At 38.9% G+C, this 15,128-nt stretch overlaps 3 protein-coding genes across 3 annotated transcripts; all 3 read right to left on the bottom strand.

Moving 5' to 3' along the window:
• Nucleotides 1–1,743: 1,743 nt before the first annotated feature.
• On the bottom strand, nt 1,744–4,255 carry LOC103340034 (calcium uniporter protein 3, mitochondrial). Its single transcript, XM_008243398.3, has 2 exons — nt 3,525–4,255; nt 1,744–2,515 (listed from the first exon to the last, which is right to left on the bottom strand). The coding sequence occupies exons 1-2, from the start codon at nt 4,101–4,103 to the stop codon at nt 2,009–2,011; spliced, it is 1,086 nt and encodes a 361-aa protein (XP_008241620.2). The 5' UTR covers nt 4,104–4,255; the 3' UTR covers nt 1,744–2,008.
• A 3,686-nt stretch (nt 4,256–7,941) lies between these two features.
• On the bottom strand, nt 7,942–11,372 carry LOC103340035 (pentatricopeptide repeat-containing protein At2g01390). Its single transcript, XM_008243399.2, is given in 3 exon segments — nt 7,942–9,131; nt 9,134–9,472; nt 10,026–11,372. Coding segments are annotated over 3 exon segments (1,767 nt in total). The 5' UTR covers nt 10,792–11,372; the 3' UTR covers nt 7,942–8,469.
• A 140-nt stretch (nt 11,373–11,512) lies between these two features.
• Nucleotides 11,513–14,705, bottom strand: LOC103340037 (transmembrane protein, putative (DUF677)). Its single transcript, XM_008243400.3, has 2 exons — nt 13,140–14,705; nt 11,513–11,786 (listed from the first exon to the last, which is right to left on the bottom strand). The coding sequence occupies exon 1, from the start codon at nt 14,321–14,323 to the stop codon at nt 13,151–13,153; it is 1,173 nt and encodes a 390-aa protein (XP_008241622.2). The 5' UTR covers nt 14,324–14,705; the 3' UTR covers nt 11,513–11,786; nt 13,140–13,150.
• Nucleotides 14,706–15,128: the final 423 nt, after the last annotated feature.

Below are 15,128 nucleotides of genomic sequence, written 5' to 3'. Positions count from 1 at the left end.
TTGACTCAATGATTTAAGGATACATCACCATTAATTGTGCATCGCGCGGAAACTTTGGTTGGCCCCAACAACAACCACAACCACAATTTCTTACTTCTCTCTTAGCCTCAGGGTTGGCTCAACATAATTTCAATGTGTATAATGTGAAGAAAAAGAATAATAAAAACAAAAGGATCACAATCGTATAGGAAATGACAGACAAATTGCTCTTTGGCTACATTATGCAAAATCGTAGTCTGACTTACATATACAAAAAACAACTCAACAAAAATACAAATATAAAAACTTAGGTACACGTATAAAATTGTGTCTTTAAAGAAGAATAAAACGTCACGTATAATGAACCAAATATTTTAAATCATTACCATCATAAACTAAGGGACTGATTGGAAAAAGAAGACCTAACATAACTTACACACCCAGCCCCTTGCCTATGTCACGACCACTGTGGATAGATCATGTAAAGATAACCACGATTCTATTCCATTATCCCAAAATCCCCATCCCATTTTAAAATCAAACAGAAGGGAATAAACTGAAGAATCATATTATTTCAAATGTTCATTTTCATTTTCATATGGCAGGCAGGCAAGGCAACATTAGGTCGGTGGCAGGCAATGCATCACGATATTAAAATTGGTACAAGGCCAAGAATTGGACAGGATTGAGGATTGAGGTGGTTTCGGATGCATGTTACATCAACAAAGTTAATGTGTCCAAAACTTTGTCACCTACCATACCGACCACTAACAGCATGATCAATAGAGCCCCAGCTTCTTGGAGGTTTCTTGGCGGTCTGCTCATTTCATTTTTCTTCTTCATGAACCTTGACCTGACACGTGTCCTGGGGACTGGATGGGCACGCCAGACAATGCATTCGCATGTGATGCCATCCCATATCAAAGACCTAATAACGAGGCCAAAGTGGGTGTGAAAAGAGATTGAAGACTTGGCCTGTCCAATTGAAACCTGCCATGGTCATGTATGAACCAAGTACCCAAATTTTGGGGGATTTCAAAACCAATTAACTTTTGTTGATGTGGTGCACAAACTGCCCTCCAACTCATTCGTTCATGTCATTAGGAGAAGAAAGATTATTCGAATGTCATTATCCCATCTAAAAGCAATTGGCATTGAGGGTAGAAAGTCTACGTTTTTTACGTCTAATACATGAACAATTCCTACTAGATGACATAGAAACATGTAACATCACTCGACATGACAATAAAAAATTCGCTCTGATATCATATTAGACGGTGAATATTCAATTTAGAATAAATTGAAAAGGGAACTATGTGATTGTGATACATTTAATGGTTTGAAGCCTTGAATTGGGGTGACAGATAATCTTTATTGGTGTGCTGAAATTGCGCAAAGTGAGACTCCAAAATTGGAATTTTGTTTCTGTTTTTTTGTTGAACCCATTTATTAGAAGCACATGCAGCCGATTCATTTGAATGACCTCTCACAATGACTCAGGTAATCTCAGAGGCCACTAACTTGGAAACTACATGATACATAGTTTATTCATATACATTGGATCTTTTTTCGGAAGCCTAATATATAAAGTAATTTTTTTTTTTACCAATAACATTTTTATTATAAAAATCCAAGTGCTTGCAAATTCACCACAGAAAAAGTGACACTTCGGCTTTTTTTTTTTTACACTTTTATTTATGTTAAGTTGTCAGGTGATTTCTAGCTCTTTATCTTTTCGTCTTCAACCTCGCAGGGAAAGACAAATGAAGTAAAAGTTTTTTACAACAATTTCATTGATGAACATAGACTAGTTGTGAATCAGAGTGATTTTTTTTTTGGGGGGTAAATTGATATCATAAAACTACAAACCTACACTCTCCACATGATTGTTTACAGAAAGCCGGAGACTAAATTCTAAAGTTAAATCTTGGGGGTGGGGGGAAGGGGGGGTTAAAACAAAATTGGGATTTCATTTTCAATCATATTGTTATTTTCGTTTTTGTTTGCTTCTTCTGTTGCCTCTGTAATTTTAACTATGTATTGAACCAAACTGCACAACACTCTTTGGCTCATCAAAAGCAGTTGATGCGGGCAGTTCCGAAGAAGACGATGACGAGTAAGGATAACAAGCTTTTCTGAGCTCATTGTACCTTCCCTCATCGAAGTTCTGAAGCTTCATGAGGCGCTTCTGCTTCGCGTGAAACCTGCTCTGGAAAAATCCCTCGAAAGAGGGCTCTTTCGAGGTCCTGAGGAAAAATGCATAGCCAGCCATGAAGTACATTGAAGTAACGTAGAAGCAAATAGGTTCCATGACGTCCCACGAGAGTTCCCAGAAGGTAAGCCTCATGAACCCGGCTGTTTGGACAACAAGATATGCAAGCCCACACCAGAGCTCCCTCCGAACCAGGGATTCGGCTTTCCTGTCGATTTCAAACTTCTGCCTCTCCATGTCCTCCAATTCCCTGATTCTTGGGTCGTTTGGGTTGACTGCTGCAGCTCCTGGAATTGGAATTAGTTCCTGGATGGCTTTAGCTACCTGCAGTAATCAAACAGTTTGAAACGTTTGGGTAAAGCATGCTCAGCCTAACAAGCTAACATCTTCCATCAATCTTTGGACTTCTATGCTCAAACTATACAAGGAAAAACAACTTGGACTGAAAAAATAGCTTAAAACTATAATCAAGAAGATAACACAAAAGCTTTTGCTCTGCTACCTGCCAATTCTTTTTAAAACAACAAAAGAAAAGACTTAATTTTTGTTGAAGAAACAGAGAAAATACAAGTAATGAGTTATGCAAGCTGAGCAAAAGATAGAGATGCCATAGAAGGTGCACGTTAGCAACTAAAACAAATCCAAGAACTATATCTCAGCAAAAACACTATACCACCACCCTAAAAGAGAAAAAGCAAATTTTTACTTCATTTGACTGAAAACATCCACCCCCTCTCTCCTCATTTCTTCCATTTCCTCATCTGGTATATTCATTACTCTTTACTTGGCAAGTAATTAATTATCCTAATCTTTAGGTATTAAATTTACTTCCTTTTTTTTGCCCTTCTAGTTCCTTCAAACACCAACGCCCACCACCCCCTAAAAAAAAGAAAAAAGAAAAGTAATTTTCTGTAAATAAAAATGTCTTCTGCTTTTTTTCTTTGTTTTTTAATTGACTGTAGTCTCCTCAAACAGTGTATGAAAAGGAATTTAAATCCCATGAACATTAAAATCTGCCACGGTAGAAACTGAAACGTGGAACCCTTTTCACGTTTTAGGTTTGGCCTGTTGAAGAAAACAAACAAAATAATCATAAAATAATATCAGTTTTCGGAATTTCCTAAATCACAGAAAAGGAAAAGAAAAGAATCAAACAATCACTAAAATGGGAAAATCTCGTAATTTTATTTCTACCCTCTCGGCCAACAGACCAAGACCATCAATAATTATCTGAAACACCAAAAAAATATAAAACCAACAAGAACAAGAAAATGGTAATTTGAAATTAAGCAAATAACGAAATCAAATTAAGATTAATGAATCAGAAATTAACCTGCTCAGGCCTCAAGCAAACGGCGTTTCCCAACACGATAACGGACCCGTTTTCGTCTAACGACTTGGCGAACCCGAGACCCAGATCCGGATCCGAACAACCCTCCTTGCATATCCGAACAAACTCCGGATACGATACCCAGCTTTTCTGGACTTCTCGAAGCTTCGATTTCACAGCCTCCAACTGGGCCACCCTCAGCAACTTCCTGGTTTCCTCCGCCGTCAATCCTGACCCCACCGCCGGCGACCTCTCCTGCTCGCGCTCCGGCGGAGCCAAACAGTCCAATCGGATTCGGTCAGAGCCAATGGCCATGACCCTGAGCTTCTGCATCAGGTTTTCTCCAGTCGACAAGGACCACATTTCCGGCCTCTGGGATGTCGCCGCCGACGACCTCTTGTGGAGGAAGCGGCGGAAAATGACATTGTCTCCCGGGTCGGGTGCTATGCTTGTTTCCCGTGGCTTGGGAGCCGGTCGGGTATGAACCGCCGACGAAGAAATCCGGCAGTTTCGGAGGGTTTGGGGCGAGATCTTGGAGATGTTGAACAGGCGCTGGGCTAGGGTTTTCTTGAACGCCATCATATAAATCAAAGAGCGAGAATCGCCGAGGCTTTCTGTTTGATTAGGAGAGAGAGAGAGAGAGAGAGAGCTTGAAAGCTTTGTACTGGTTTCGAGCGCATCAACAATGGAGGCCTCTGTTCCTTTATATAGGTGTCCCAATTAACAGGATGACCACGATATTTTGAAAACCCTCGCGATATTTACAAACAGAACGAGGGGAGAAATTCCGCGTTGCACGGTTCTCAACGATCTACAAATGAACGTATGCCTTACGTTCGGGGCATATTCGTTTTATTAGTTCTCGCATTTTCAATTTCTCGTACGCGGGGACGCGGGGCCGGTTTCACGAGAGAAAAGATCATTTAAGTTGGTGACCCCATCACCGTCCACGTGTGCGGTCAAGCTCACCACAACGTAACAATTTCAACTGCCTACTGTATGATTAGATGAAATTGAGTTAGCTGCTTGATGTTGACTTATGTTCAGGTGGACTTCGCGTGCTGGAGTAACGTGATCGACACGTGGCGAGTATAGACCTATCGTTATCCTTGAGCGGCATGAGCTAATAATAGGGTCGGCCGCATGCGATTGTGAACTACTCCTTTCCTCTGCCCGAGAAAGTTGGATGGCACAGCTCATATGTTCTGGAGATATTAGAACAGGTACAAAGAGTATTTACAAAACGTTCACGCTAACGTGGCGCCAAATAGGCGTTTAAGGACCAAGCCTTTTGTTCATATCTTTTTTTTTTTTTTTGGGGATGTCATAGCCTTCATTTAAAAAAAAAAAAAAACAAAAACGTGAGAGATAGAGACAGAGGTTTTTGGCAATGAATTTAAGTTGAGGAAGTTGAGGTGGTTGTTGTGGTCCAAAGGGATACTATGATTGATAAGGTTGGATTAGTTTAAAAGGTGTACTAGGATTAAATTGGTGATTAGTAATGCGATAAGTCGTATTATTTGGTTGATTAAAGATGCTGATTTTAAATCCCAACAACCTTACATTCATTTTTACTTTATTATTCTACTTTTTGGATGATCCTAAATCTTTTTTTTTTCCTCAAATGTAATTGTTATTGTTGGGCCATTCCTTTGCTTGGAGGTGAATGATGATGAAAAATATGTGGTAATATCGTCACACAAAATAATGCATTTCAAATTGTGGAATCTTACCCTTTATCGTTGGGTTCGGTAAATATAACTCAGTCAATTCAAATCCCTAAGTTAAGTTTGACCATATCGTTTTTTGCTCGCTTGGTTTTATCTACAAATGGTGTGGGAGCGAAAATTACTCCTCAAGTAGTAAGCCACTTATCCATGCATCCTAAACTGGGGAGAGTGGAGACAATCAAGCAACCTGTTATCCACTATCTTGGAACATGGAGATAAATGAGGAATATGAGACTCGGAGCCCAAGACTGCAAGGCCTATAAAAGGCCAATTAACCCAACATCTTGAGAGAGGAAAAAGAAAGGATGCATGGATAAGTGGCTTACTCATGCAATTTTTTGAACTTCTACTGACTTAGGCGTCAAAGTGTCTTCTTACAGGTACCTCCTCCTCCACCATTGGTGTCAATTGAAGATAGTGTCCGGCTTCTCAACATTTAATACAAAATTACTTATTGGAAGATCCGAAATTTTCTGCTCCAAACAAAGGTAGCATTCTCAAATTCCTTTCCTTTGGTTTGTTGTAAATTTTTTAACTTTTTTTTGTTTTTTTGTTTGCACATTAATCACATTATCAACATGCGCAAGGCTGCATCCAAATAAACCATTCCAATTTCCATGGTCAAAGCTCGAATGTTTGCATATTAAACTGCAATGCGTCCATCCAAATCCTCGTTAAAATGACTAGGCGTACGGTGCATTATATATTCTGCACGATTTATGAAATCATTTTAATTAATTTTGATAATTAATCTCAATTACACTACTAAATAATACATGTGCCTAATAATCCAAGAAAAACAATGACGTATTTGTATTTGGTCAATACAAATTAAATTACGCAATTGCGTATTATTTAACCACGAGTTGCATAAAAAAGCTGTTTATTTTAATCTTTACATCCTTATCATCATCACTCACTCAAACCATGCAATTGCGTGTGTGACCAAATAAAATGCTGCTAAAATATTTGGTTAGTTTATTCAAAAAAATAAATACTGCTAAAATATTTGGTTAGTTTATTCAAAAAAATAAATAAAGTTTGATTAGCTTCATCAAAGTTCGTAATCCTGTTTGCCCACTAGACCTAACAGCTGTTAATTATTGTCAATACCTAAATTAATGTCAGACCTAATTTTTTCCCAACAAAAAAATTTGTTTGTTATTTTCAGTACGAAATTAGGGTTTTGATTTATTTATAAATTTACGGTGACACAAAGCTATCCACCAATTCTGAGCTGCATATGAGTCATGAGCAGCATAGAACTCTCTCTTCAATCCGGTTTGATCTAGGACAATTCAAATAAGTTTGGATGGATAATGAGATTCTTGGCTTGATATGGACCCAAATGAAAGTCTGAGTACTAGAAGAAACATAGTTGTACATTTTTGCAGCTTTTATTCGATAATAATTTTAGAGGATTTGATGCTCTGTGCTTTAGTTTGTTATCCTTTCTCGAGCAAACCTCACATTGAATTGCCATTTTCTCCTCCACTTGGTACACCAATATCCCTCATTCTCATTGGTCAAAAAAATTTTTTACCCTAAAATGTACCATGTTTTGGTATGATAATGAGATTCCTCTTTAGTCAAATCGTTGGTGCTACGACTCGAATCGTTTGATGAACTAAACTGATTAAATTGAACAACTGTCCAACATATTCGGGACAAATATCCCCTTCCCAAGAGTGAGACACTATTGGACGAAACTGGAGTCGGTTCCAGTCACAGCCACCAAATGGGATGACTAACTAGGAGGATGCCCTTCATCTTGGTAATGGTCAAGCTCCATGTATATCCATGTCTATAAACCTTCCACGTAACTAGAGGATAGAAGAAACACTAGTACTTGGATTATAACAAAAAGGCTCCTCGAATGCTAAAACCAATAGGCTTTTACTGGTTATCACTCTTTTAATTATGCTTCGTTCGTAGTACTTGGATTATAACAAAAAATCTAAATTCCTTGTCATATATTTCATATGTGGATCTCAATCTGATATTTATGAAGAATATAACACGCACCCTTTTACCGAATGAATTGTAGTCATGAAATTGCAGTCATGAAATAGACTGGTGTGGTTGACAAATGCTAAAAAACTTGAGGCAAGGCAAACAACTACACCACATTATTTTAAAAGAATCCAATCTTTGAGTACACAAATGCTTTATTCTTTTCTCTCATTTGCACTTAACCATGTAAGTTGTACATAAAAGTATGCAAGGAACCTCATGAGCCTCCTAAGATTAGTAATAATTGAGCATTGCCTTATCAACTAGGAAAAGCAATGATTGAGAGACCATGCATTTTTCTAAATAGTCTAAGGATAGCATATATTCCCGACAATGCATGTTTATTCTCGCAGGTTTTGCCAAAGTTTAAGCAACCAAAGCCAGCAAGCAATGCTGGTTTTATGGGTCACTTGGCATGATTGACCTCTTGTTCTAAATCTCATTTCTGTCTTTTTCTTTTTTGGCTTTGCCTTCATTCCACCCTACTGATATTCTTTACACACCCATACCACACAGGGAGTGAGAGACAATGCAGCTTCTATCGTGTCTGTCTGTGTAAGCAGTAAACATATAGATCAATCTAGAAAACCTTTAAAGCATAGCATGGCAAAAATGTCGGATGCACAACTGAAAATATTACAGGACAGTGAATTGGGAGGAGTTTTTGTACAAAGGTCTTATAAGCTTGGTCCATTGTACATATCATTAATGGTGTCAGCAATGATAAATTATTTATTTGAGCATGTTTACAACGCCTTAACTCTTCACCTACCTATAAGTTAAGTACCCATCAAGGGAACTCAGAGTGTGTGAACCGCATCACGTCTAAATAACTATAAACCCTAGCCCACGTCAACATCAACAGCATAACCTTCAGCTTGGCATCTGAGCTAATCAGCAGAACTTCCACGCAAATGTATTGAACTTGGTTACAATAAACTGAATACTGAGTCTGCTCTTTCCGAAAATTTCCTTGCATCCTGTTGCAAAGCTTTCTTTCTAAGCATTCGGATAAATGAAGCCCATGTGGTGATGGCTCTTCCAGAGTCTGGATTTTCGATTTACGGCATCTTGCCACCATCATATACAGAGTCATCAGGTTGACAGGAGAAGTGCTTCCCTATCTAGAACATATTATCTTAAGCAGCAATGCATTGCATTTGCAGCACCATCAATGTGGGGAATCTCATGGGTGCCAAATAGCATCAAGATACCACATCCCCAGCAAATAGAAAGTCACAGATCTTCTGATCAATGGGGACAGCATTCTGAGACTGACCATCACTCTGCAGACTCTTCTTTTCCTTCCTATACATTTCACCTTCATGAACTCTACCAAGTTTTTGGAGACCGGCTAAGAGAACATTGTATGTTCCCAAGAAAGGAAGAAACCCTTCCCCTCGCATCATATCAAAAATTTTAAGTCCTCTATCAGCACTACCAGCAGAGAAGTAGACACCCATCAAGGCAGTGTAAGTTGTAGTGCACTTGTGATCATCAGGCAATAAATTAAAGACTTTTGCAGCACAATTGGTCCTTCTAGCACGCCCAAGCCTATATATTAGAAGTGCACTTAGGTATGTTCCAGGAGAATACCCAGCCCTAATCATCTCCACAACAATCTCTACCACCTTTGGAAATGAATTTGATCTGATCAAAGCTCCTATTAAAGAAAGATAGGCATTTCTCTCAACGATGATACCCATTTTCACACTATATTCAAAAGCCAGCAAAGCACCATCTGGTCTGCAAAGTCCACAATTTACCTCAATGATGGTTGAGATGATTGCAGAATTCAATTTTATATTCTTATCTTCATTTCCAGCGAGTAAGTGGTCTATGGCAACAAGATTTTCCTTTTTAAGAGAATCATTACAAGCCATTCATCCATTGTTGAAGGAGCATCAGCAGCAGTTGCCCTAAGCTCACCTGTCTCCTGATTCCCAGATTCAATGGAAAAGTGAGGATGAACTTGCCTGAGGAGGGAATCACTCACCCCAGCAATTTTAAAAGTTCTGAATGCCTCTAGAAATACAGGGTAACGAAGAGCAAGGCGATGTTCTTTCATAAACCAAAGGACTTGGTTCATTGTCCATGTCTCTCCCACTTTGCACAAATTCTCAATTAAAATATTGCAAGCCGCTTTATCAGGTTGTACTCCAGCATCTTGCATTTTGCCAAAAATCTCAAGTGCCTCTTTGCATTTGCCTGAAACCCAACACAAATAGAGTAATTTGATTATCTTAAGTTTTGGAGGCAGGAGAGGAACATGGTAAAAATGAATCAGTTTGCCCAAGATCCCACCAAAAGTGCATTATGCATAGAAATTATACAAGACGAGTCCATTTCAGAACCATTAATATTAATATGCAAGTTAATGAAACATGATATCTTTCCTTAATACGATTAAGCAAAGAAATATGTTTGCACGTTGCTTACACATCATCTGCAACACTGGGAGGGAAAAGGAAAGCAACCACAAAGATTACCGACAGTCAAATCAAAACAACTTCAAATTATAGCAAAAATCATTGAGAGGACACAACCAAAAACAAAAAGTCTTAGGTTCTGTTGATAAAGAACAGCCAGTGGGAAGAGAAATCAGTGCAACCCAATGAACAAAAGTGGTAACTTGCAGTGTATATTTGCTTCAACTAACATATAAAACATGCCCAACATCAAACAATTTAACAATGGCCCATTCAGACATTACAACAAACAAACGGATGGCACTGGGTATGCAAAGTTGAGTTGGGCTCACCTGAACCAATGAGGTATTCCATTAAGACAGTGTAGGTATGACAAGTTGGAGAGCACCCAGATTGAAGCATTTCCTTGTAAACATCAGTGGCCTCCTTCACTCTGTTATCATTAAACAGGACCTTCATATAAGCAGTGTAAGAAACAACAGTAGGAACACAGCCCTGAGCTCTCATCTCCTCCCAAACCTTCACAGCCCCATCAACATCCCCAGCACTAGAAAGCCAATGCATCAGCGAAGTGTAAGTAACAGCATCAATCCTTATGTCCTTCTCTTGCATTTGCTTGAAAACATGGGTCATGGACGAAACCCTCCCCGCCTCTCCAAAAATGTCCAGCATTGTTGTGTACGTGAAGTGGTCGTGCTTAAACCCTCGAATCCCAGCAACCCAGTTGAAAAAAAGCCAGGCTTTTTCCATTGGGGGATGGGTTTTGAGCACCTGGCTCACTGTGTAAGAGTCCCATCTTATGGGCAGCCTCTGTAATTGGTCCTGAGCAGAATCCCATGTTGAATATTTGAGAATTTTGTATATGTTTCCAATGGTTTCTCTCATGTAAATCTTTGGGTCTGCATCTTCTTGCTTTTTACTGGATTTGAAGTGCTTCTTGGTGCTCTTTCTGGTAATTGGCTTACTGGGTTCGTTTTGTTTGATTCGGTTGAGTGAATGGATGGATTTGATGGAACTCTTTGGACATTGATGATCATGGATGCCCGTGAAAGCTGCGAGGTGTTTGAGAAATCCATGGAGGTTATAGAAACCGCGCATAGAAGCTATGCGTTCAGTCCTCGCGCTTTTTTGTAAAGCTGTTAGTCAGATGAGAAGTGATTTCTATTGTAGCAAAATTGTGAAAATGGGTCAAGAATATACTAGTCATTTTCTCGACAACAAAAAAATGCGGAAATTTTTTCAGTAAACAATTCTCTCTCTCTCTCTCTCTCTCTCTCTCTCTCTCTCTCTCTCTTATTTTTTCCTTCTTTTTTTGCAAGTTTTTCAATAAAAACAATGTTACAATTTTTTGGGTAACTTAATCTTTCATACAGTACAAGACTTAATAATAATAAAGTTTGGATACAGGCAATCACTCTCAAACCACAAACCACCACGACACATAACAAATAAACTTAACAATGGAGAGAATTCTAACTCAAGACATTCGTAAGTTTACAGCTCGTTTCATACTCATGGTAAAGCTGATCCACTCAACTTAGTAAATCTTGCTCATGAGTGAGCAGTATCAATCACCGTTTTGATGAGAATCAAGTACCATCTTGACCTGGTACAATCATACAGCATGATGACATTGTGACTTTGGCCTTTGATCAGGATCAAGGCTCCAGTTTTAGGGCTCAAAAAATGTAACGTAGTAAAAGAAGAGTTCTTAATTTCAATATTGCTGCGATAGACTCATAAGCATATATCTAGTGCATGCCTACCAATCCCTCATTTTCTGCACACTCCCAACCCAACAAATCATCATCTCAAGATGTTTCCAAGATAGTAATTAAAGAAATACATTCACGTTTTCATGTTTTTACATCATTTCACCATGTAACAGTTGAGTATCCCCAAAAATTTCATACAACAAACCAGATAAAAAACAACCGAAGCTAAAATCATGAAACAATTTTCTTCCTATCAAGAATGCATGCCTTTCTCGGCCTCTTGACTGAGCCCTTTCATATTCCACACTTCATACTTTGTATGTCTTCAGCCGTTGGATCCATTAGGCCGATAAATATCAGACTGAAGATGAACAATCTCTATATCATAGAGAAGCAAGTAAAAGAAATATATCAAAATATGTAGACACCGATGTGGACAAATATTCTTAAACAGAGAGTGAAGAAAGAGAGCTTCAAAGTCCAAATAGTTCTAGTTCCGAAATGGAGAATGAGGAGGTCAGAAAACTCAAAAGATCTAACACTTGCTGAGATTCCATATAAATGAAAGGAAATTTTCGCGTGCCAGGCACATGCTACCACCCTCTCACAAAACAAGAATGTGGAGGGATCAACTACATAGTGAAGCCACCACTCTTGTGAGAGGGGAGCGCAATGCACTGACACACAAACTATATAATTAGTCTCAAAAGAGATCCTTTAGCAACAATCAAATAAAGAACAGCATAACTTCCACCATCAACAGCTAGCAAACAACATCAAATCATCAAAGAAACAGAATAGCATCAGCAAGAAAAGGTCTGCTATACCCATCCAACAGATTCAGGGGATGCAAAAACCACCTACAATGCATGACTATGGAAACAAAAGCGCCCTTTATTTTTTGCCACTGCATCAGCAAAAATGAAGAGGCCCTTGCCCATATAAAATGAAGAAGAAAAAATGACGTGCCCATTGTTTCCCACTACTTTCTGTTTCAACCCCCAAAAAAAAAAACATGAAAAAAACATTGATTTATCCTTCATTCATGTGCTGGGTACATGTCCATTTTTAGATTAATGGCATTAAATGGATATATGGTCGGAAAGACCAAATTTAAACCATTTCACAACTACAGGGTTAATTTTGTTCAAATTACAAACACAAAGATCAAAATGAAACATTTAGGTAAAAGGCGAACTTTACACCAAAATCTATATCTATTGCATCCTCCTCGCAATGACTATAGATCAGCAATTCACTATTGGAATAGGACACCTTCCTGACTAATTTCCATCCACTGGAATGCTCTTTCTTTTACAGAAATACACAACACTTTTCCTAGACTCGCCCTCCAATGTATGACCAACAACCTACTGGAATGCGGCAGTTCACTTCATTATCATACAATCATGTTTCTCTATAACAGCATTAAGCAGCAAAGAAAGCAAAAAATTCTAGAACATTTTGCAATAAGAAACAAGATGAAACAGTCAAAGTCAAAAGTAAGTAATCCTTTTGATTGAAGCATACTCTGAAAATGTAAACACATTTAGTATAATCCTGCTTAACAATGAACTCTTTCGACCAGTAGAAACAATTAAATCTATCTTTTTTTCCTTCTAACAAAGGCCAAATCAAAGACATTGATCCAAGGTGAAGAGTTGCTTTAGCTGGGTGCTTATGTTTCACTAATAGGCAACCAGCCAGAGAACACTGATCAGAAAAACATACCAAAAGGCTACTCATTTGTTGGGATGCCTAATTATTCTCTGCAAAATCACTGTCCTCGCCTTCCTTATATTCCGGCTACACTTATCAGCATGTTGGCTTAAATTATCAATGGTTTCCACAAACATTTCCAGCTTTTTCTTGATCTCATCTATCACTAGCTTCACAGTGTCCTCTTCTCTAAGAGCAAAACCAGCAGTCTGCAACAGTGACTCAATCTGAATTTCCCATTTGTCAACAAGCACCCGGATGTTGTCCAGGTCCTTCATTGTAACATAAGTCCCAATCTGCATTGAGCTGATTATTTCCCTCTGCCCTTTCAGTGTCCTCTCATAACGATTCCAGAGCAAATTACACCACTTTCCAATTGAACCTATTGGAACAGCCAATGCTCCTGCCAAGGCTGTTACAAGTGGTGGTGCAGCAATAGCAGCTGCCACCACAGAGAAAACCAATACAGAGACGAAACCGGCAACAAAAATAACATTTGACACTCTCCTCCAAGCTTTGACTGATTTCAACTTCTTATCAAGTTTTCTCTTATGAAGTTGCAGTTTCTCAAACATCGATGCCTGTTGCTTATAAACTGACTGAAACAGTATAAAGAATTCGTCTGTGAAAGGGTCCCCAGCTGCCTTAAATGCCCTCAATTCTTGTAAGGTCCTCTCACACCTCTTCCCTTCAGCTCCAGCTTCTACTTCTTCCTGAAACTGTCTAACTGCAGCTTGAATTATCAGCTGGTTATTCAGCGCGCGCTTGAGACATTGCTCAAGGGCAGTACAGAAGTCCATTGTTTGAAGACTGTTCTCAAAGTATTCCTCCACAAGAGAGAACATTTCTTTACTGTTCCATATATCCTTCTTGCATTCTAGAATGACTTTGACCACTTCCTGGTTCATTTCAAGCAAGCAATCAGTAACCTCTTTGAGTGAGTCAAGAGATAGGGACCGAACTTCGAGTCCAGTGGAAAGGGAGGTGATGACACGGCTAGTGCGCTGTCGGAGAGTGGCATCAAATGATTGTAAGGCCGGGTCATGTTTACAGGCTGCCTCGTACGAGCTCAAATCGGCTGTGTCCTGGGAATTGGTATTGATTTCAAGGGATTGTGGTGGTGGTGGTGGTGGTGGTGATGATGATTGTGCCTGGCCATCAACACCCTTGTTTTTACTGGATTTTGCTCCCATCATTTGCGTCCAGATATTTCCCGAAAAACAAACTATGGCTAACTAACAAAAAAAGATAATTCCTTTACCTCTTTCTTATCTTGAATGAATTTGGAAGAAACTCAAAAGATCTTAAATCTAGCAAAGCCTTGGAAATGCAGCTAACCAAGTCCTCTTAATGCAAAGAAATACTGGGAAAGTTACGAAATCCAGTCAAATCCAGTCGATGAGTAGGTTGAAGAACCAAAAATGACCCAAAGACTTGGACTTTGGTTAGATCCTAAGCACCCAAGAGCTATATTTCACTTGGTAATGTAAAACCCACATGAAATTTCTGTAATCAAAATGTGAAACTTTATGATTTTGCTAACTGTAGCACTTAGCTTAATAAGATCAGATTACCTGCAACTCAGCTTGAAGTCGAAGATAAGATGGAACTTTACTCTCACTACAATCGTCCACAAAGAGCAAGATTCCCAGAATCCAAGCAAAACCCAACACAACCAGCCAAAGGCCAAGTCTTGACACAACCCAGAAGTCAATGATCCTGAGCAATACAAAAGATATGATAAAGACGAACACTTACACAACCACCAATAAACTAAAGAAATGGAGATGAGAGACGATATTTGGTTTGGAAATGAAGGGTTTAAGGTGATTTAATGAGATAAATTACAGAGATGGAAAGGGAGAGGAAAGTGAGAGGAAATGGGAAAGCGGTGAGCGCACATGTCGTCAATAACGAAGAATACTAGCTTCCCAACCTACAGTACAAGATTCGACTCCGCTTATAGCTAATGTTGTCTTTAAGGAACAAAACATACACTAA

This window comes from Prunus mume, linkage group LG8, assembly GCF_029339155.1.
Source record: "Prunus mume cultivar Tortuosa linkage group LG8, ASM2933915v1, whole genome shotgun sequence".
Classification (NCBI taxonomy): domain Eukaryota; kingdom Viridiplantae; phylum Streptophyta; class Magnoliopsida; order Rosales; family Rosaceae; genus Prunus; species Prunus mume.
The sequence above is the reverse complement of the archived record's forward strand: the minus strand, read 5'-3'. Positions and strand labels throughout refer to the sequence as shown.